The 22,060-nt window shown below is 43.0% G+C and overlaps 1 protein-coding gene across 1 annotated transcript in view; it reads right to left on the reverse strand.

Moving 5' to 3' along the window:
- Nucleotides 1–4,657: 4,657 nt before the first annotated feature.
- LOC115175397 (regulating synaptic membrane exocytosis protein 3) overlaps nt 4,658–22,060 on the reverse strand; it is a 72,567-nt gene continuing 55,164 nt past the window's right edge. The window contains exons 3-7 of the mRNA XM_029734629.1: nt 20,538–20,707; nt 17,805–17,917; nt 14,574–14,675; nt 8,844–8,983; nt 4,658–8,214 (exon numbers count right to left, since the gene is read on the reverse strand). Of these exons, the coding sequence (XP_029590489.1) occupies nt 7,999–8,214; nt 8,844–8,983; nt 14,574–14,675; nt 17,805–17,917; nt 20,538–20,707 (741 nt within the window). The 3' untranslated portion in view covers nt 4,658–7,998. The remainder of the gene's footprint in view (nt 8,215–8,843; nt 8,984–14,573; nt 14,676–17,804; nt 17,918–20,537; nt 20,708–22,060) is intronic.

Below are 22,060 nucleotides of genomic sequence, written 5' to 3' on the forward strand. Positions count from 1 at the left end.
GATTCTATGGGAGATTCTACGGGAGATTCTACGGGAGATTCTACGGGAGATTCTACGGGAGATTCCACGGGAGAGCAAGCTTGTGGACAGGGTTACATTTCAAGCAAAAAAAAACCAAAAAAAACGATGAAATGATTTCTATAACAACACTGACGATGACAGGAGACATCGTCAGTGTGTGAGGATACATTCACCACTTCACTGTGTAGTATCTTAAAGCTGTGGCCAATGAGACGCAGGAGAACATAACAGACTCTTCAAAGCTGACTAAGCATACCTGCAAATAGTCAATATGCCCCGTTCATTCCACCTCCCTGTTCAGGTGCATCAACATTCCGTCACATGCCAGCCACGCGAGAGAATACAAGCAAACTACCTGTAATTCCATCCACTTTTTCCCTTTCTGATTGTCAGCCTCTCTTCTGTCTCTCACACACTCACACACATGCTTCTTCTCACTAAATCACTCTCATCAAACCCTGTGCTGACAATCAATTTCTGCTTGCATTAAGGCACCAACACTCTTAACCATCCATCCAGCTCCGGGGGGAAGTTTCCCCTAGCCCTCAATCTTAACCTTAACCATTAGTAGGGGAAATGCAAAACTGATCCCAGATCAGTGTCTAGGGGCAATTTCACCCTACTCCATCAATCCATCTGGGGATGTGCAAGGGTCATCCTGTTGACAAGGACTCACCCAGCTCCACTGTCATGACGTCACCCAGCTCCACTGTCGTGGCGTCACCCAGCTCCGCTGTCGTGGCGTCACCCAGCTCCACTGTCGTGGCGTCACCCAGCTCCACTGTCACCCAGCTCCACTGTCGTGACGTCACCCAGCTCCACTGTCATGACGTCACCCAGCTCCACTGTCATGACGTCACCCAGCTCCACTGTCAAGACGTCACCCAGCTCCACTGTCGTGGCGTCACCCAGTTCCACTGTCATGACGTCACCCAGCTCCACTGTCACCCAGCTCCGCTGTCGTGATGTCACCCAGCTCCGCTGTCGTGGCGTCACCCAGCTCCCCTGTCGTGGCGCCACGACACCCAGCTCCGCTGTCGTGGCGTCACCCAGCTCCACTGTCGTGGCGTCACCCAGCTCCACTGTCGTGGCGTCACCCAGCTCCACTGTCACCCAGCTCCCCTGTCGTGATGTCACCCAGCTCCACTGTTGTGGCGTCACCCAGCTCCACTGTCGTGGCGTCACCCAGCTCCCCTGTCGTGATGTCACCCAGCTCCCCTGTCGTGATGTCCCCCAGCTCCACTGTCGTGGCGTCACCCAGCTCCCCCCTGTCGTGATGTCACCCAGCTCCACTGTCTTGATGTCACCCAGCTCCTTTCAGCAGAGCTACTCTACCTGATAATATACTGTAACACTTTCCTTTACAATCCTGTTGCTTTACTTTACAATCCTGTTGCTTTCCTTTATAATCCTGTTGATTTACTTTACAATCCTGTTGCTTTACTTTACAATCCTGTTGCTTTACTTTACAATCCTGTTGATTTCCTTTACAATCCTGTTGATTTACTTTACAATCCTGTTGATTTACTTTACAGTCCTGTTTAAGCCCCTTTTTCCGCTTGATACTTAATTCAAATCATTTAAAACATTGGTGTTACAGGAACCAACGAAACCCAACATTTTACCACGTAAACTCAAGAACATACCAGTAAATAGTGGACTGTAAAGAACATACCAGTAAATAGTGGACTGTAAAGAACATACCAGTAAATAGTGGACTGTAAAGAACATACCAGTAAATAGTGGACTGTAAAGAACATACCAGTAAATAGTGGACTGTAAAGAACATACCAGTAAATAGTGGACTGTAAAGTGAACCAACATTATAATACCTGACCATGTCTGCAAGATTTCCTACTATCAGGAAATTGTGCCACAGCTCAAGTGAAGTACAATTTACAAGTGGCCCTAATAAAAAAAAAACACACATTCTTCAGTAGCTGACCTATGACCTTTGACCCTTCTGTCTGCCCTTTGACTTAATAAACATCACATAGTTCAAGTTCATTTGAAAGACAAAAATCAACGCCACCACTATATTTTTGGAGAAAGTCATTATGTCAACACTGTCCTGTTCCCTTTTGGCATATATTCGGAAAACATGTTCTGTACATGTGGAAAAAAGTCCCCTTTACATGTAGGATACAAGTACACATTCACTCTCATCCTCTTTTCAAACTTCAAATTCTCAAGTTATGTTGTTAACATTGTGTAGCTACTAGCTACTTAATATATACAGTCGTTTTGGGACACATACAACCTCATACAAGTTCCCAAACATGTCAATCCCAAAATGTCAATCCCTAGTTATCTTTTCAACAGCTCAATAGGACTAAAGATCCAGCTGTGAACAGGGCTCTTCTGCTTCTCACCTTATACATTTTTATTGAAATCATTTAATTAAGTTTAGTTTTAATAAATTCTTAATCTTTTTTTCTCTTCCTTCCAACAAACATATTGTTGTTTCTATCAGCTTTCAGTTGCGCATTTTGTTGAAGAAAACATGTGCAACTACAGAAAAAACAAAAGCAGTTTTTTTTTTATACATCATGCCAACTGCCCACAAAAATAGATTAAAAAGTACATTTAAAACTATTTAATAAACATGAGCATATAGCAGTTCTCTCTGTGCTGCAAACATTAAAGGAAATTATTTCATATCCCTGACTAAATATACCAACGAACACAAAAAAAAAATAAAAAAAATACAACTGTTATTTTTTTACGGTAAAGTATTGACAAAACTACCGGATAAGAGATTTGCTAATAATTTCCAATGCTATTCTAGAACAGAGTGTAAAGTGTTCCGGAATGTCTTTATGTCTATGTCTCTCCACAGCAGGTTCCAATGGGCCAGTATCTACAGAAACACACATCATTCAATGCAAAGAGTATTAATAACATTTGTATAAATATTTGTTGTAAGGAAAGTTTGGTCAGTGCAGCTAACTAACAGTAAAACATTAGAAACACTGAGTACGTGTTTACTTGCACACTAGTAGATAAACTGATCATGGCAGTAGGCCGAATATGCTTTGAGTCATGTAAACACCTTAAATCGGGTGTAAGATCAAAATCGAAGTAAGAATACGCCGATTAAAACACCTGGCTTTCCAGCCAATCTTTCTAATTATTAGGACATTTAAATAGCTTAATCATATTTTATCTGTACATGTACCAGTTCCAGCAGCGCAAGCCTCCCTCTTAATGCGTAAGTGGGGCAGCAGTTAGCCTAGTGGTCAGAGTGTTGGACTAGTAACTGAAAGGTTGCTGGATCAAATCCCTGAACTGACAAGGTATACATCTGTCATTCTGCCCCTGAACAAGGCAGTTAACCCACTGTTCCCCGGTAGGCCGTCATTGAAAATAAGAATTTGTTCGTAACTGACTTGCCTGGTTAAATAAAAGTGAGTTTGGAAAACCACAACAAAAAGTATGCATGTTAGAAATGGTTTTCACATACAGACTTTATATTTCCAAACTCAATCAAATAGGCTTCCCAAAAATACCATGGTCTCTGTGGTCGGATGTTCATTTTGATTGCTGATTTTTTATTTTTTTGTGCATTTATCAAAGTCCCATCAGGTAGCTTGATTTCAGGTAGCTTGATTTTATTTGAGTCCATGTAAACATGATTAGAGCAAACATTCTTCTTGCAAAGCATGTAAACATTTAAAATCAAGCTATTATATTAAATCGGAGTTTTCACAATAATGGGACTCTCGTCTGCATGTAACCTGACTCATCAAGGCCCCTGATTCCAACCCGAGTTAACACGTAAATAGAACGGAATGTACTTCTCTCTCGATGCGTATTCTGACCTTGAACTTAAAAATGAGAATCGCATGTTAATTCACCTGCTATTCGTTTTGAGGTTGAGATGGAATAAATGAAGGCGTGTCTACCGATACGCTGTATTCTAACCTTGATTTAAATTCCCCTCATAACTCCACCACCTTTATGCACGAGGAAACCATGAATAAGGTCTAGCGAACCCGCCGGTTTCCTTAGTGAAAAAACATCTACTTTAACACCATTCACCACGCACTGTAATTTACAATTTGATAGGAGTTCTTGACAAGAGCTGGGTAAATGGATGAGGGGCTTGTAAATATAAACGACACTTGTTTTAGATCTAGTTTACCATATAATTGCTAGAAACAAATATGAAAACTAGTTATTTGGCAGCAAACTGGAATATACCAACAAACATATCAACTGGTTTAGTTGTTAGTACAGTTCCATGGTTAGTACAGTGCCATGGTTAGTACAGTGCCATGGTTAGTACAGTGCCATGGTTAGTACAGTTCCATGGTTAGTACAGTTCCATGGTTAGTACAGTCCCATGGTTAGTACAGTCCCATGGTTAGTACAGTGCCATGGTTAGTACAGTCCCATGGTTAGTACAGTCCCATGGTTAGTACAGTCCCATGGTTAGTACAGTGCCATGGTTAGTACAGTGCCATGGTTAGTACAGTCCCATGGTTAGTACAGTCCCATGGTTAGTACAGTGCCATGGTTAGTGCAGGTAATAGACGAGGGTATAGCCTACTATTGATACACCATTCTCCCTGTTATAATTCTATGTACACTAATCTTTCAACATTACCATGGGTTAAATACCTGAATGTGGCAATTTTCAGAATGAAACCATTCCACCGTTTTCTTTATTTGGTGCTTAAAGTCTCTCCAAAACAGTTCTTTATGATTCAGAACTACTTTCCTAAAACCTAGATAATCTACAAGATCAGACTATTTTTAAATCTACCAGTTGGTGCTGAAACGGAGAAGAATATCCATACATTTAGATGACTTCCTGTCATTGATCCCTAATATTCAGATACCCGTTCTCTCAACATATCCTAGTGAGTCTGTCGACAAAACTTTAACTGAAAGGTACAGCGTATTTTAAAGCGATGGCTTTAAGATAAATGTACTGAAAACCCCTATTGAATGAAATCTCCACGAGAAAATCTGTTGGCCAGCAAGTTGGGAGAGTTTTCAGCGGTTTAATGAAATGTATTCAGATCCGCACAAGGTAGCCACACCTGCAGTACGCGTTACGTGACTGAATAAGGTAAGTATAAATACCAAATACTGAGAAGTGGATTGGAAAGGCATGCGTAGGAAAAATATAATCGGTCCCTAACAGATTAGAGAGATTTAAGAAGTGATCTAAGAGACATGACCAATGTGTCCAGATTAGATCCACGATGATATGCAAAACTGGTGATCAGGAGAAATGTCCAAGATACAATATCAGTAAACAACATGACAATATGTCTTTGAGTTTGAGCATGTACTGAAACTAATCAGACATCACCTATTGGTTGTACAGGAATGAATCAGACGTCACCTACTGGTTGTACAGGAACGAATCAGACGTCACCTACTGGTTGTACAGGAACGAATCAGATGTCACCTACTGGTTGTACAGGAACGAATCAGACGTCACCTACTGGTTGTACAGGAACGAATCAGACGCTATCTACTGGTTGTACAGGAACGAATCAGACGTCACCTACTGGTTGTTGAAGGTAATTGAGGATACAATATATCTGTGCTGCTGGGGTTTACATTGCTGAGAGAGAGAGAGCAGTGACCTCACCACAACCTCAGGAGTTAAAGGGTAAAGTTCACACAGGTGGCCATCAGTACCCAATTATAAGACTTAGTCCTATGTGTCTGGGGGGCATCCGTGTGTGTGTGTGTGTGTGTGTGTGTGTGTGTGTGTGTGTGTGTGTGTGTGTGTGTGTGTGTGTGTGTGTGTGTGTGTGTGTGTGTGTGTGTGTCTAGGGTGGGAGATCCCACCACAGACATCAGAAAGACTTCTTTCTCACCAATGTCTCCCACCTCCTACTTACGGTCAAAATCAGGAAGTGTAGATAAAAACTTCAAACAGGAAATCAAGTGGAAGTTGATCCAAAAGGTTATAGTCTGTACAGTAGACATGCTGGTGGGGCAGAAGCATACAGTATCACCTCTGGGATATGAAGTCCAGTGTGGGTCGCACTAACAGGGTCTACAATGAACGAAGACTACAGCCCAGACTACCCAAAAGCCTTTGTGCTGAACGCTCTTGAGGAAGGTTTGAGGTCCATTCCTGTGAGGGTTCAGTTTGTCAGTTGGTCCTCCTGTGTCCCACAATGCAGCTTGTTGACGAGGGATGCTGGTAGGTTGGGACTTTGTTCTCCGTGGAAACGATGCCCCTCCATCTCCCTAAACTCAGTGTAGAGTGTTACGTTCTTCATGTTCTTTAGACAGTGACTGATTTAGCTAAATAAATAAATGACCATCTATATATGTGATTAGAATCTTAAAGGGCAAGCTAAAAATAGCACTTTAAAATGTCTCAATAAGGGTCGTAAGCAAACGTGTAGGATGCAGCCAATACACACATGAACACACATATCTATATTCGCTATCTAATATCTATATACTTATCAACTCTGGCTTGTGGAAATGAGAAGATTTGCGCTGCTACCTCACATAATAGTGATTATGTAAACATCCAAAAAGCCTGTTGATTTTTCTTCATAATGTGACCCGTCTCTCTCCTCCTCAGCTTGGGTGTGTGTGTGTGTGTGTGTGTGTGTGTGTGTGTGTGTGTGTGTGTGTGTGTGTGTGTGTGTGTGTGTGTTTAAAATATTGAATATTTTTTGCATTATATCTAAGTCATAGACTTGCTACATATCCAGACGTATATACTGTATAACTAGCACGACTGATAGTAACAATAAAAATTGCTTTGGTTTTGAAAAATAAAGTTGTTTTTCTTCTTAGTTTGGCATAGAGTTTAAAACCTGTCTTCAGGAATGACCTGACCCTGGGATGAGAAGTAGTGCCTTGGCCTGGGTCCCAAATGGCTCCCTATTCCCTTAATAGTGATCCACTTTTGTCAGGATCTGGTCAAAGTAGTGCACTATATAGTGAATAGGGTTCCATTTGGGATGTAACCTTGGAATTCTGGGATCAGGGAATGTGGAACGGGGCAATCACCCTGGGATTCTGAGATGGGGCAGGGACTCTGAGATGGGACAGGGATTCTGAGATGGGACAGGGATTCTGAGATGGGGCAGGGACTCTGAGATGGGGCAGGGAATCTGAGATGGGACAGGAGGCAGGGACTCTGAGATGGGACAGGAGGCAGGGATTCTGAGATGGGACAGGGATTCTGAGATGGGGCAGGGAATCTGAGATGGGACAGGAGGCAGGGATTCTGAGATGGGACAGGAGGCAGGGATTCTGAGATGGGACAGGGATTCTGAGATGGGGCAGGGATTCTGAGATGGGACAGGAGGCAGGGATTCTGAGATGGGAAGGGAGGCAAGGATTCTGAGATGGGACAGGGATTCTGAGATGGGACAGGAGGCAGGGATTCTGAGATGGGACAGGGATTCTGAGATGGGACAGGAGGCAGGGATTCTGAGATGGGACAGGGATTCTGAGATGGGACAGGAGGCAGGGATTCTGAGATGGGACAGGGATTCTGAGATGGGGCAGGAGGCAGGGATTCTGAGATGGGACAGGAGGCAGGGATTCTGAGATGGGACAGGGATTCTGAGATGGGACAGGAGGCAGGGATTCTGAGAGGGGACAGGGGACAGGGGACAGGGAAGTAAGTAATGCTACTAGAATGCTATGCTCTGGTAAATCATGTTATCTTCTGTAGTTATGGGGATGTATCTGTGGCTCAGCGTGTTTGAGAGTGTGTGTGTGTGGCAGGGGGCGTTTATGTATGGGAACGTGTGTATGCAGAAGCCTGCATGTATACACGTCTGACTGCGTTTCTGCGTGTATAACATATCTGCATGATGTGTGTGTGTGTGTGTGTGTGTGTGTGTGTGTGTGTGTGTGTGTGTGTGTGTGTGTGTGTGTGTGTGTGTGTGTGTGTGTGTGTGTGTGTGTGTGTGTGTGTGTGTGTGTGTGTGTGTGTGTGTCTGTGTCTGTGTGCTGATGTTATATAGTTCTCTCTGTCTAGGTACAGGAGGGGCTGGTGGCACAGCTCTCCAGTGAGGACTGGGACAGTCGCCGTGTGAGAGGTCCGATGCTGGGGTCAGCCAGAGACGAGGTGGGGAACAGCTTGTACCATCCGCTCACCGTGGCACCAAGGTCCAACTCATCCAGCATGATCTGAGCCATGCCCATGAAACACTTGTGATCCATCCTCCCATAATCACCCCACACAATCACCTGGGAGGGAGAGAGGGGAGGGAGAGAGAGGTGGGGAGAGAGAGAGGTTGAAGGAGGCAGAGAGAGAGTGGAGGGAGAGAGAGGTTGGGAGAGAGAGAGGTTGAAGGAGGCAGAGAGAGAGTGGAGGGAGAGAGAGGTGGGGAGAGAGAGAGGTTGAAGGAGGCAGAGAGAGAGTAGAGGGAGAGAGGTGGGGAGAGAGAGAGGTTGAAGGAGGCAGAGAGAGAGTAGAGGGAGAGAGGTGGGGAGAGAGAGAGGTTGAAGGAGGCAGAGAGAGAGAGTGGAGGGAGAGAGAGGTGGGGAGAGAGAGAGGTTGAAGGAGGCAGAGAGAGCGTAGAGGGAGAGAGGTGGGGAGAGAGAGAGGTTGAAGGAGGCAGAGAGAGAGTGGAGGGAGAGAGAGGTGGGGAGAGAGAGAAGGGGGATGGGAAATTAAGAATGCTTTGATTAGCTAACCATCCCCATAATGGTATTGCTGCTAGAGATGCAATATAATTAAGTCATTAAATACACATTTGGTGGAGAAGAAAACATGTGTTTTCACCATCCAGCCATGCAAGACGAACATATGGGGTCTGGAACCACAAATCGTATTTCTACCACTTCTAGATTTCTAGATATAGCTAGGTATTTACCTGTAGGACTTTGGCCTGAGGACTCTCTTCAAACAGCAGGGCCTGTTGGTAGGAGGGGTCTAGAGTCTTCTTCACCACTCTGGTCTTCTTCTTAGCCAGACACGCCCCGTTCTCCAACACATACACCTTCACGTAGGTCGCTGCAGGAAATTAATAATAAAGTTATTTCAATTCCAATTACCCCTGTGATTGGTCAGGATGAAATATAAAGTTGTTTCTGTTCAAATCAACCCTGTGACTAGTCAGTGTACAAGACATTCAGAAGAAAGTTATTTCAATTCAAATTTGAAAAAATAAAATAAAATCTGGGGATTTTTTGAGGAAAACGCTACTGAAGTTCTATCAACACATTGCCTGTAGAACTCGCGCTTCAAAAACTCTCGATCATTGTTACTCCCCCTTCCAGCATGGCTACAAGGCCCTCCCCCGCCCTACTTTCGGCAAATCAGATCACGACTCCATTCTGCCCCTCCCTTCCTATAGGCAGAAACTCAAGCAAGAAGTACCCGTGCTAAGGTCTATTCAACGCTGGTCTGACCAATCGGAATCCATGCTTCAAAATTGTTTTGATCACGCGGACTGGGATATGTTCCGGGTAGCCTCTGAGAATAACATTGAAGAATACACGACACTGTGACTGAGTTCATTAGGAAGTGTATATGGGATGTTGACTTAGGACTGTTGCAGTGACCGTATTACCACCACACTGGCGGTCACGAGTCACGAAGGCAGTATTACACAATACCGTTTAGTCACGGTAATTAGGCTTCTCCGTGCTCTGATCCTGCTGCTGGTCATTAGTAGCCTACCAAACTTTCTAACTGCCTGGTACTCAGCACTCTATTGTTCCTCTAATCACTCTGGCATCAATGCAAATGTTTTTGAAAATCTAAATCAAACATTTCATGAGAGGCCATGAGCTCATGTTGCGCAACATTTCTATAGGCTATGCTATTGAGAAAACAGAGTGATGGCCTCTACTAAAAAGAGGAGGATCCCATCAGCTTTCTATAGGCTAGGCCTACTACATTTATTTCTCAACTTTCCTAATATTAAGCACATTGCTTTACAACAGGAGTATAGCCTACCTGGCTGGCATGAAAATTAACCAAGGGGAAAAGCTTCCTCCATTCGCTATTTAAGTACTTAGATGACATGTATTTTTTCCCGCTGCCCCTGTTTTGATACAGGTGTATGATAATGGTCCATTCAAAATCAAAACAAATGTCACACATATATTATGTAGTATATGTAAAGACAAGATTAAATGAAGAATAGTCTGCTGAGTGACAATATTAGCCTATCCCTTGTAAATTATATGTTGTCACTAACGCCCTTTAGGCAAACATTTTTCAAATCATCATGCAGCCTTGCAATGTATTAAAAATCTAAATATATAGCCCAACATTTGTAGAACAACTGAAGTGACATTAATAACTCTAAATTAAGCATATAGGAGTACCTATTTCTTTGTTAACCGCTCAACACAGAAAATCTGCATGTGTGCACTCCCTCAAATCGTTTGGAGAAAATATTGATATTTTATTCAGATTTGTTCAACTGTATTCTTCATACTATAAAATAACGACACAGAATCATAAGCAAATCTTGTCTGCTAAATGAACTAGTGTAGCCCACAGCCATATGGCATAGCCCTATCAGGACCTAACATTAGGACAACTCAAAGTATGCTATTCTTTTCTTCTGTAATAGACAAGATTTTCTTCAAATCATGATTCTTTAGACCTGTCTAAAATAAATAATGGATTTATTGTTTAGGTGTAGGCTATATTACATGGATTTATTGTACTTTTTTAAAATGGCTTGAAGGCCATGTTTGGAAGCCAAGAGATGCTAAATGTGTTTATGTTAATTAAAGGTCAATGACTGTGAGACCGACAGTTATTTGCTTGACAATAACCGTCTGACAAAATGTTAGTGACCGCCACAGTCCTAGATGTTGTTCCCACTGTGACTAATAAGACCTACCCAAACCAGAAACCATGGATTGATGGCAGCGTTCGCGCAAAACTGAATGCGGGATCCACCACATTTAACCACGGAATATAGTCGAACACAAACAGTGCAGTTATTCCCTCTGTAATGCAATCAAACAGGCAGTACGTCAGTACAGAAACAAAGTGGGGTCGCAATTCAACCGCTCAGACATAAGAAGTATGTGGTAGGGTCTAAAGACAATCACGGATTACAAAGGGAAAACCAGCCACGTTGCAGACACCAACGTCTTGCTCCTGGACAAGCGAAACACCTTCACCCACTTTGGGGGTTCCCGAGTGGTGCAGCGGTCTAAGATACTGCATCTCAGTTTTAGAGGCCTCACTACAGACCATGGTTCAATTCCAGGCTGTATCACAACAGGCTGTGATTGGGAGTCCCATACAGTGGCGCACAATTGGCCCAGCGTCGTCAGGGTTAGGGTTTGGCCGGGGTAGGCCGTCATTATAAATAAGAGTTTGTTCTTAACTTACTTGCCTAGTTAAGTAAAGATTTATAAAAATATAGAAATGACCCCCTGCCACCGACACCCTTTGCAACTGGGTCGTGGACTTCCTGATGGGCTGCCCTCAGGTGGTGAAGGTAGGAAACAACACCTCCACTACGCTGATCCTCAACACTGGGGCCCCACAAGAGTGCATGCTCAGCCCCATCCTGTACTCCCTGTTCACCCATGACTGCGTGACCATGCACGCCTCCAACTCAATCATCAAGTTTGCAGACGACACAACAGTTGTAGGCCTGATTACCAACAATGATGAGATAGCCTACAGCGAGGAGGTGAGGGCTCTGGCGGAGGGGGGAGGAAAATAACCTCTCCCTCAATGTAAACAAAACAAAGGAGCTGATCATGGACTTCAGAAGACAGCAGAGTGAGCACGCCCTTATCCACATCTACGAGATTGCAGTGGAGAGGTGAAAAGCTTCAAGTTCCTCGCCGTACACATCACTGACAATGTGAAATGGTCCACCCACACAGACAGTGTGGTGAAGAAGCGGCAACAGCGCCTCTTCAACCTTAGGATGCTGAAGAAATTCAGTGTCGCCCCTAAGACCCTCACAAACTTTTACAGATGCACAATTGAGAGCATCCTGTCGGGCTGTATTGCCTGGTACGGCAACTGCACTGTCAGCAACCTCAGGGCTCACAAGAAGGTGGTGCAGTCTGCCCAACGTATCACCCGGGGTACACTGCCTGCCCTCCAGGACACCAAATAAAATACCATTTTATTTGTCACATGCCCCAAAAACAACAGATGCTCACTTACAAGCCCTTAATAAAGAAAGCAGTTAATTTTTTTTTGAGTTAATCAAATATTTTCTAAATAAACTGAAGTAAAAAATACATATAAATAAATAACACAATAAAATAATAATAATGAGGCTATATACAGGGGGTACCGGTACTGAGTCAATGTGCGGGGGTACATTTTAGTTTATGTAATTTGTACATGTAGGAAGGGGTAAAGTGACTATGATAGATAATAAACAGTGAGTAGCAAAAGAGTTAAAAAAAAGGGGGTGTCAATGCAAATAGTCTGGGTAGCCATTTGATTAGTTGTTCAGCAGTCTTATGGCTTGGGGGTAGAAGCTGTTAAGGAGCCTTTTGGACCTAGACTTGGTGCTCTGGTACCGCTTGTAGTGCGGTAGCAGAGACAACAGTCTATGACTTGGGTCACTGGAGTCTTTGACAATTTTTTGGTCTCGTCGTTGTCGGTAATCAAGCCTACTACCGATGTGTCATCGGCAAACTTAATGATGGTGTTGGAGTCGTGCTTGGCCACGCAGTCGTGGGTGATCAGGGAGTACAGGAGGGACTAAGCACACACCCCTGAGGGGCCCCCGTGTTGAGGATCAGAGTAGCAGATGTGTTGTTGCCTACCCTTACCACCTGGGGTCGGCCTGTCAGGAAGTTCAGGATCCAGTTGCAGAGGGAGGTGTTTAGTCCCAGGGTCCTTAGCTTAGTAATGAGCTTTGTGGGCACTATGGTGTTGAACGCTGAGCTGTAGTCAATGAATAGCATTCTCACATAGGTGTGCGATTGTGAATATGTGCGCGGCCTTGTGAATATTGACCTTTTTAAAGGTCTTGCTCACATCCGCTATGGAAAGCGCGATCACACAGTCGTCCAGAACAGCTGGTTCTCTCATGCATGCTTCAGTGTTGTTTGCCTAGACGTGAACATAAAATGCATTTAGCCCATCTGGTAGGCTTGCGTCACTGGGCAGCTCACGGCTAGGTTTCCCTTTGTAGTCCGTAATAGTTTGCAAGCACTGCCACATCCGACGAGCGTCAGAGACTGTATAATAGGATTCAATCTTAGTCCTGTATTGAAGCTTTGCCTGTTTGATGGTTTGTCTGAGGGCATGAACACCTACAGCACCCAATGTCACAATAAGGCCAAAAAAATCATCAAGGACATCAACAGAGCAACGGCCTGTTCACCCCGCTATCATCCAGAAGGAGAGGTCAGTAAAGGTGCATCAAAGCTGGGACAGAGAGACTGAAAAACAACTTCTATCTCAAGGCCATCAGACTGTTAAATAGCCATCACTAGCCAGCTACCACCCTATTACTCAACCCTGCACCTTAGAGGCTGCTGCCCTGTATACATAGACATGGAATCACTGGTCACTTTAATAATGTTTACATACTGCTTTACTCATCTCATATGTATATACTGTTTTGTATTCTACTGTATTTTAGTCAATGCCACTCCGACATTGCTCAATCTAATATTTATATATATATATTTTTGTCATTTAGCAGACACTCTTATCCAGAGCGACTTACAGTAGTGAATGCATACATTTCATTTCATGCATTTATTATTATTCTTTTTGTACTGGCCCCCCGTGGGAATCAAACCCACAATCCTGGCGTTGCAAACACCATGCTCTACCAACTGAGCCACAGGGAAGGCCATATATTTCTTATTTGCATTCTTTAACTTTTAGATTTGTGTGTATTGTTGTGTCTTGTTAGATACTACTGCACTGTTGGAGTTAGGAACACAAGCATTTCAATACACCCGTAATAACATCTGCTAAATGTATGTGTATGTGACCAATAGCATTTCATTTTATTTAACCTGTGATAAACAATAGTGCTCTGTAGGTGTGTTTTGTTCCTGGGATGAATAAATGAACAATAAAGGTACATAGGTTTGTATTGTACCTGGGACAAACAATAAGGTTATGTAGGTTTGTATTGTACCTGGGACAAACAATAAAGTTGGGTAGGTTTGTATTGTACCTGGGACAAACAATAAGGTTATGTAGGTTTGTATTGTACCTGGGACAAACAAAGTTGGGTAGGTTTGTATTGTACCTGGGACAAACAATAAAGTTGGGTAGGTTTGTATTGTACCTGGGACAAACAATAAGGTTATGTAGGTTTGTATTGTACCTGGGACAAACAAAGTTGGGTAGGTTTGTATTGTACCTGGGACAAACAATAAAGTTGGGTAGGTTTGTATTGTACCTGGGACAAACAATAAGTTTATGTAGGTTTGTATTGTACCTGGGACAAACAAAGTTGGGTAGGTTTGTATTGTACCTGGGACAAACAATAAGGTTATGTAGGTTTGTATTGTACCTGGGACAAACAATAAGTTTATGTAGGTTTGTACTGTACCTGGGATGAACAATAAAGTTCTGTAGCTTTGTATGGTACCTGGGATGAACAATAAAGTTCTGTAGTTTTGTATTGTACCTGGGATGTTCTTTGACCCTGGTTTAGGGGTCAGTCCTCTGGCCTGGTTGATCTCCACCTCTAGCTGGCCTCCTCTGTCCACCATACCCACATGGACGTCACCTAGAGGAGGAAAACACACTTGTTACACACACTCCTCATGTTTAGGGGCAGATGTTTTGACTTAGCATGTAACCTGGCCAGGAGAAGCTCTGGGCCTAGTTATAACCCAGAACTGAGACCCTTTTCCAGGTCAGATCAGGTCACATTCAGGCTCTATTATATCTGATCAGTGTTGTTTCAATTTGCAGTACCAGTGTTGATCAGCAGGGAGAGACAGAACGCTTCCAGTCTGTTATAACGTCTGTTCCACTGTCCTCACAATGATTTACCAAGTGATTTTGGCATAGAATTCTCGTATTTTCTTTTTAATTCATAAAAAAAAAACATCCGGAAGAATATGCGGAGCAATCCCCATACTCATACACCATCTGGTATCTAATGTAGAGCCATCCCCGTATCCATACACCATCTGGTATCTAATGTAGAGCCATCCCCATACTCATACACCATCTGGTATCTAATGTAGAGCCCTCCCCATACTCATACACCATCTGGTATCTAATGTAGAGCCATCCCCGTATTCATACACCATCTGGTATCTAATGTAGAGCCATCCCCGTATCCATACACCATCTGGTATCTAATGTAGAGCCATCCCCGTATCCATACACCATCTGGTATCTAATGTAGAGCCATCCCCGTATCCATACACCATCTGGTATCTAATGTAGAGCCATCCCCGTATCCATACACCATCTGGTATATTTAGATCAGCAAACATTGAGGGGGGAGGAGCTAGACAGTGCATTCAGAAAGTATTCAGAGCCCTTGACATGTTCCACATTTTGTTACGTTACAGCCTTATTCTAAAATGGATAAAATTGATTGAATTCATGAACACAATACCCCATAATGACAACGCAAAATATATATTTTTTTAATTTACACAGAAATACTTTATTCCATAAGTATTCAGACCCTTTGCTATTGGAGGAATATTTAAAAATAATACACAAAGCAGAGGACGAGAGGTCAAGAGGGAATTAACGATCAATGGAAATAGTGTTTTTTCTGTGATAGGGAATTAACAATCAATGGGAAGAATTTGTCTAGGCATTGAGTGTCACGTCCTGACCAGTATAGAGTATATTTGGTTATTGTAGCTCGGTCGGGACGTGGCAGAGGGTAGTTGATGTATGTTTATGGGGTTTGTCACTGGTCTATGTCTGTGTTTCTATGTCTAGTCGATTGGGGTTGGACTCTCAATTGAAGGCAGGTGTGTTGAGTTGACTTTGATTGAGAATCCTATATAGTAGGGTGTGCTTGTCTTTGTGTTTCGTGGGTAGTTGTATTCGCACTGCTAGGGAATGTATAGCCTGTGAAACTGTCACTAGTCGTTCTTTGTTTTCTTGTTTTCACGTGTTCACATTCATTTAATAAATTAAGATGATGAGCACGCAACCCACTTTCTCTGACAGTGACTTCAACATATCGTCAGAAGACGAGGATTGTGACATTGAGCCTGAAACAGGATACTTGTTATTTGGCCATTGGCACAGTTTTATTGCAAGGAATTCTAAATGGTCAACCACAGGCTTGGGTTGGGTTATAAAAGTACACGCTGTCCCTTTGTTCTGTGGAGAGAATCACTGAGGACAGGGGAGAATAAACATCTACCTCTCAGTATAACATCTATGATTTGTTCTCTTAGAATACATCTATTTTTCTCCCCCTATTTTGCTTTTGGGGTCTGTGTTATTGAAGAGTAATATCAACCGCTAACACAATGAGACTCGAAATTGAGGTGTTTCTACAAATTGATTGGAGTCCACCTGTGGTAAATACAATTGTTTGGACATGATTTTGGAAAGGCACACACCTGTCTATATAAGATCCCTACAGTTGACAGTGCATGTCAGAGCAAAAACCAAGCCATGAGGTCGAAGGAATTGTCCGTAGAGTTCCGAGACAGGATTGTGTCGAGTCACAGATCTGGGGTAACAAAACATTTTTGCAGCATTGAAGGTCCCCAAGAACACAGGGGTCTCCATCAATCTTAAATGGAAGAGGTTTGAAACAACCAAGGCTCTTCCTAGAGCTGGCCGTCCGGCCAAACTGAGCAATCGGGGAAGAAGGGCCTTGGTCAGGGAGAGTTCCTCTGTGGAGATGGGAGAACCTTCCAGAATGACAACCATCTCTGCAGATGGTTGTCCACCAATCAGGCCTTTGCGGTAGAGTGGCCAGACGGAAGCCACTCTTCAATAAAAGGTACATGACAGCCGGCTTGGAGTTCGTCAAAAGGCACCTAAAGACTGTCAGACCATGAGAAACAAGATTCTCTGGTCTGATGAAACCAAGATTGAACTATTTGGCCTGAATGCCAAGAGTCACGTCTGGAGGAAACCTGGCACCATCCCTACGTTGAAGCCTGGTGGTGGCAGCATCATGCTGCGGGGATGGGACTGGGAGACTAGTCCCAAATGGAGAGAAAGATGAACAGAGCAAAGTACAGAGATATCCTTGATGAAAACCTGCTCCAGAGCTCTCAAAACTTCAGACTGGGGCGAAGGTTCACCTTCCAACAGGACAACAACCCTAAGCACACAGCCAAGACAACGCAGGAGTGGCTTCGGGACAAGTCTCTGAATGTCCTTGTGGCCCAGCCAAAGCCTGGACTTGAACCTGATCGCACCTCTCTGGAGAGACCTGAAAATAGCTGTGCAGCGACGCTCCCCATCCAACCTGACAGAGCTTGAGAGGATCTGCAGAGAAGAATGGGAGAAACTCCCCAAATACAGATGTGCCAAGCTTGTAACGTCATACCCAAGAAGACTCAAGCGAGTAATCGCTGCCAAAGATGCTTCAACAAAGTACTGAGTAAAGTGTCGCGATTACTTATGTAAATATGATATCAGTTTTTATGTGTAATAAATTAGCAAAAATAACTTAAAACCTGTTTTTGCTTTGCCATTTTGGGGTATTGCGTGTAGATTGATGAGGGGAAAAAAACGATTGAATCAATTTTAGAATAAAACGTATCAAAATGTTGAAAAAGTCAAGGGGTCTGAAAACTTTCCGAACGCACCGTATGGGATACTGTATACGCTATAGTAAAAGCATAATGGCATATATTATACTATCACATAACAGAAGCTGTTTTCACACAGAGACTCCAATGATCTGACTTACCCATGGAGGGAGTGGCTAGTGTCTGTCGGCCTACGATCTGGGCGGGGCCTAGTCCATCCAGGAAGTCACTAAACTGGCTCTCTGGACCCATACGAGTAGGGGGGAAGATAAACCTACAGAGGGAGAGAATGAATGAGTGAGTGATGGTTAGATGGTGGTTTAATGACATGTAGCAGCAGTGTAGCAGGAGACAGTGAGAGCTACAACATGGACTGAACCATAGGTCCAGCGGTGCAGAGGTGGGCCGTACAACGCTGTACAGGCAGTACAACGCTCACGTACAACAGTTACAGAACTAGTAATATATTAGTGACATAAGTTATGTCTGCGCTGTTGGAGTTGGTGCTGCCGTCGGTGGATTCCTTGCGTATATAGTATTATTTAGTATTGTCTAGAACAAAGGTAGTATTAGTTTATAACGTACATTCTGGATGGACAGATGGATGGTAATATAATGACAGATGGATGGTAATATAATGACAGATGGATGGTAATATAATGATGGATGGATGGATGGTAATATAATGACAGATGGATGGATGGTAATATAATGATGGATGGATGGTAATATAATGATGGATGGATGGTAATATAATGACGGATGGATGGTAATATAATGACAGATGGATGGTAATATAATGACAGATGGATGGATGGTAATATAATGATGGATGGATGGTAATATAATGATGGATGGATGGTAATATAATGACAGATGGATGGTAATATAATGACAGATGGATGGTAATATAATGACAGATGGATGGTAATATAATGATGGATGGATGGTAATATAATGATGGATGGATGGTAATACAATGATGGATGGATGGATGGTAATATAATGATGGATGGATGGTAATATAATGACAGATGGATGGTAATATAATGATGGATGGATGGATGGTAATATAATGATGGATGGATGGTAATATAATGACAGATGGATGGTAATATAATGACAGATGGATGGTAATATAATGACAGATGGATGGATGGTAATATAATGACAGATGGATGGATGGTAATATAATGATGGATGGATGGTAATATAATGATGGATGAATGGATGGTAATATAATGATGGATGGTAATATAATGACAGATGGATGGATGGTAATATAATGACAGATGGATGGTAATATAATGATGGATGGATGGATGGTAATATAATGATGGATGGATGGTAATATAATGACAGATGGATGGATGGTAATATAATGACAGATGGATGGTAATATAATGATGGATGGATGGTAATATAATGACAGATGGATGGATGGTAATATAATGACAGATGGATGGTAATATAATGTCAGATGGATGGTAATATAATGATGGATGGATGGTAATATAATGACAGATGGATGGATGGTAATATAATGACAGATGGATGGTAATATAATGTCAGATGGATGGTAATATAATGACAGATGGATGGTAATAAAATGACAGATGGATGGTAATATAATGACAGATGGATGGTAATATAATGATGGATGGATGGTAATATAATGATGGATGGATGGCAATATAATGATGGATGGATGGCAATATAATGATGGATGGATGGATGGTAATATAATGATAGATGGATGGATGGATGGATGGTAATATAATGATGGATGGATGGTAATATAATGATGGATGGATGGTAATATAATGATGGATGGATGGTAATATAATGATGGATGAATGGTAATATAATGACAGATGGATGGTAATATAATGACAGATGGATGGTAATATAATGACAGATGGATGGTAATATAATGATGGATGGATGGTAATATAATGACAGATGGATGGATGGATGGTAATATAATGACAGATGGATGGTAATATAATGATGGATGGATGGTAATATAATGATGGATGGATGGTAATATAATGACAGATGGATGGTAATATAATGACAGATGGATGGTAATATAATGATGGATGGATGGTAATATAATGATGGATGGATGGATGGTAATATAATGACAGATGGATGGCAATATAATGACAGATGGATGGTAATATAATGATGGATGGTAATATAATGACAGATGGATGGTAATATAATGACAGATGGATGGTAATATAATGATGGATGGATGGTAATATAATGACAGATGGATGGTAATATAATGATGGATGGATGGTAATATAATGACAGATGGATGGTAATATAATGACAGATGGATGGTAATATAATGATGGATGGATGGTAATATAATGATGGATGGATGGATGGTAATATAATGACAGATGGATGGTAATATAATGATGGATGGATGGTAATATAATGACAGATGGATGGTAATATAATGACAGATGGATGGTAATATAATGATGGATGGTAATATAATGATGGATGGATGGTAATATAATGACAGATGGATGGTAATATAATGATGGATGGATGGTAATATAATGACAGATGGATGGTAATATAATGACAGATGGATGGTAATATAATGATGGATGGATGGTAATATAATGATGGATGGATGGATGGTAATATAATGACAGATGGATGGTAATATAATGATGGATGGATGGTAATATAATGACAGATGGATGGTAATATAATGACAGATGGATGGTAATATAATGATGGATGGATGGTAATATAATGACAGATGGATGGATGGTAATATAATGATAGATGGATGGTAATATAATGACAGATGGATGGCAATATAATGACGGATGGATGGTAATATAATGATAGAATTAGTTACGTACGTTCCATCTGAGCTGTTGGAGTTGGTGCTGCCGTCGGTGGACTCCTTGCTACCCTGTCGCGTGACTCGGTTCCTCATCTCCACAGCGATGCCCGTCTCCGTGCTCCGTCTGATCGTACTGCGTAACTTCTTCGCTCGTTCTTCTGGAGATAAGATGTCAGAGGTCAGGGATTAGAGGTTAAAGGTTAGGGGTTTAAAGGACCACTCAAGACCTTTCTGAAGACTTCTAGTATCTAGTATCAAAGTACTGCATCTGACAACAACGAGTCAAGGTTTAAAGGTGCACTATGCAGAAATCGCTCCGCCATTTCATGTTTGCTAAAATACGAATAGTTATAAGCTCATTTCTGTTTATGTGACAAAACAAAGCAAAGAGAATGTAGATAATCATTGAACCATCTAAAACGCTGTGAAATATATGTTCAATTACCAAAAATATTGTATTTCTATCTGTTTGAGGGTGGTGTATAAAACTGAAAGTAAAAAATGCAAAAACTAAAATTAAGAAAGGGAACCATAGAAATATAGCACATAAAACAGGCCTGTCCTCTACACTAAAACATTCACACTCGTTTCCCATCAGTTCCACCAGAGGCCTGTCCTCTACACTCAAGCATTCACACTAGTTTCTCACATTCTCTCATTCTCTTTCTCAAAAATCTCTCTCTCTTTACTCTCTATCTCCATCTCTCTCTCCCCTCTCTCCCTCTATCTCACACCATAGTACATCAGCAATGGAAAGGATGGATGTATGAAGAAGGGAAGAAAGAAAGAGTGTAAGAGAAACTGTTTATGCTAAGAGAAAATCTCCCCGGCTAGCTCTCTGCTGCATCTCCCCGGCGAGATCTCTGCTGCACCTCCCCTGCTAGCACTCTGCTGCATCCCCCCGGCTAGCTCTCTGCTGCATCTCCCCGGCTAGCTCTCTGCTGCATCCCCCCCGGCTAGCTCTCTGCTGCATCCCCCCGGCTAGCTCTCTGCTGCATCTCCCCGGCTAGATCTCTGCTGCATCTTCCCGGCTAGCTCTCTGCTGCATCTCCCCGGCTAGCTCTCTGCTGCACCTCCTCGGCTAGCTCTCTGCTGCACCTCCCCGGCTAGCTCTCTGCTGCATCCCCCCGGCTAGCTCTCTGATGCATCCCCCCGGCCAGCTCTCTGCTGCATCTCCCCGGCTAGCTCTCTGCTGCATCTCCCCGGCTAGATCTCTGCTGCATCCCCCCGGCTAGCTCTCTGCTGCATCCCCCCGGCTAGCTCTCTGCTGCATCCCCCCGGCTAGCTCTCTGCTGCATCCCCCCGGCTAGCTCTCTGCTGCATCCCCCCGGCTAGCTCTCTGCTGCATCCCCCCGGCTAGCTCTCTGCTGCATCCCCCCGGCTAGCTCTCTGCTGCACCTCCCCGGCTAGCTCTCTGCTGCATCCCCCCGGCCAGCTCTCTGCTGCATCCCCCCGGCTAGCTCTCTGCTGCACCTCCCCGGCTAGGTCTCTGCTGCATCCCCCCGGTTAGCTCTCTGCTGCATCTCCCCGGCTAGCTCT

This window comes from Salmo trutta, chromosome 36 (genome assembly GCF_901001165.1).
Source record: "Salmo trutta chromosome 36, fSalTru1.1, whole genome shotgun sequence".
Lineage (NCBI taxonomy): Eukaryota > Metazoa > Chordata > Actinopteri > Salmoniformes > Salmonidae > Salmo > Salmo trutta.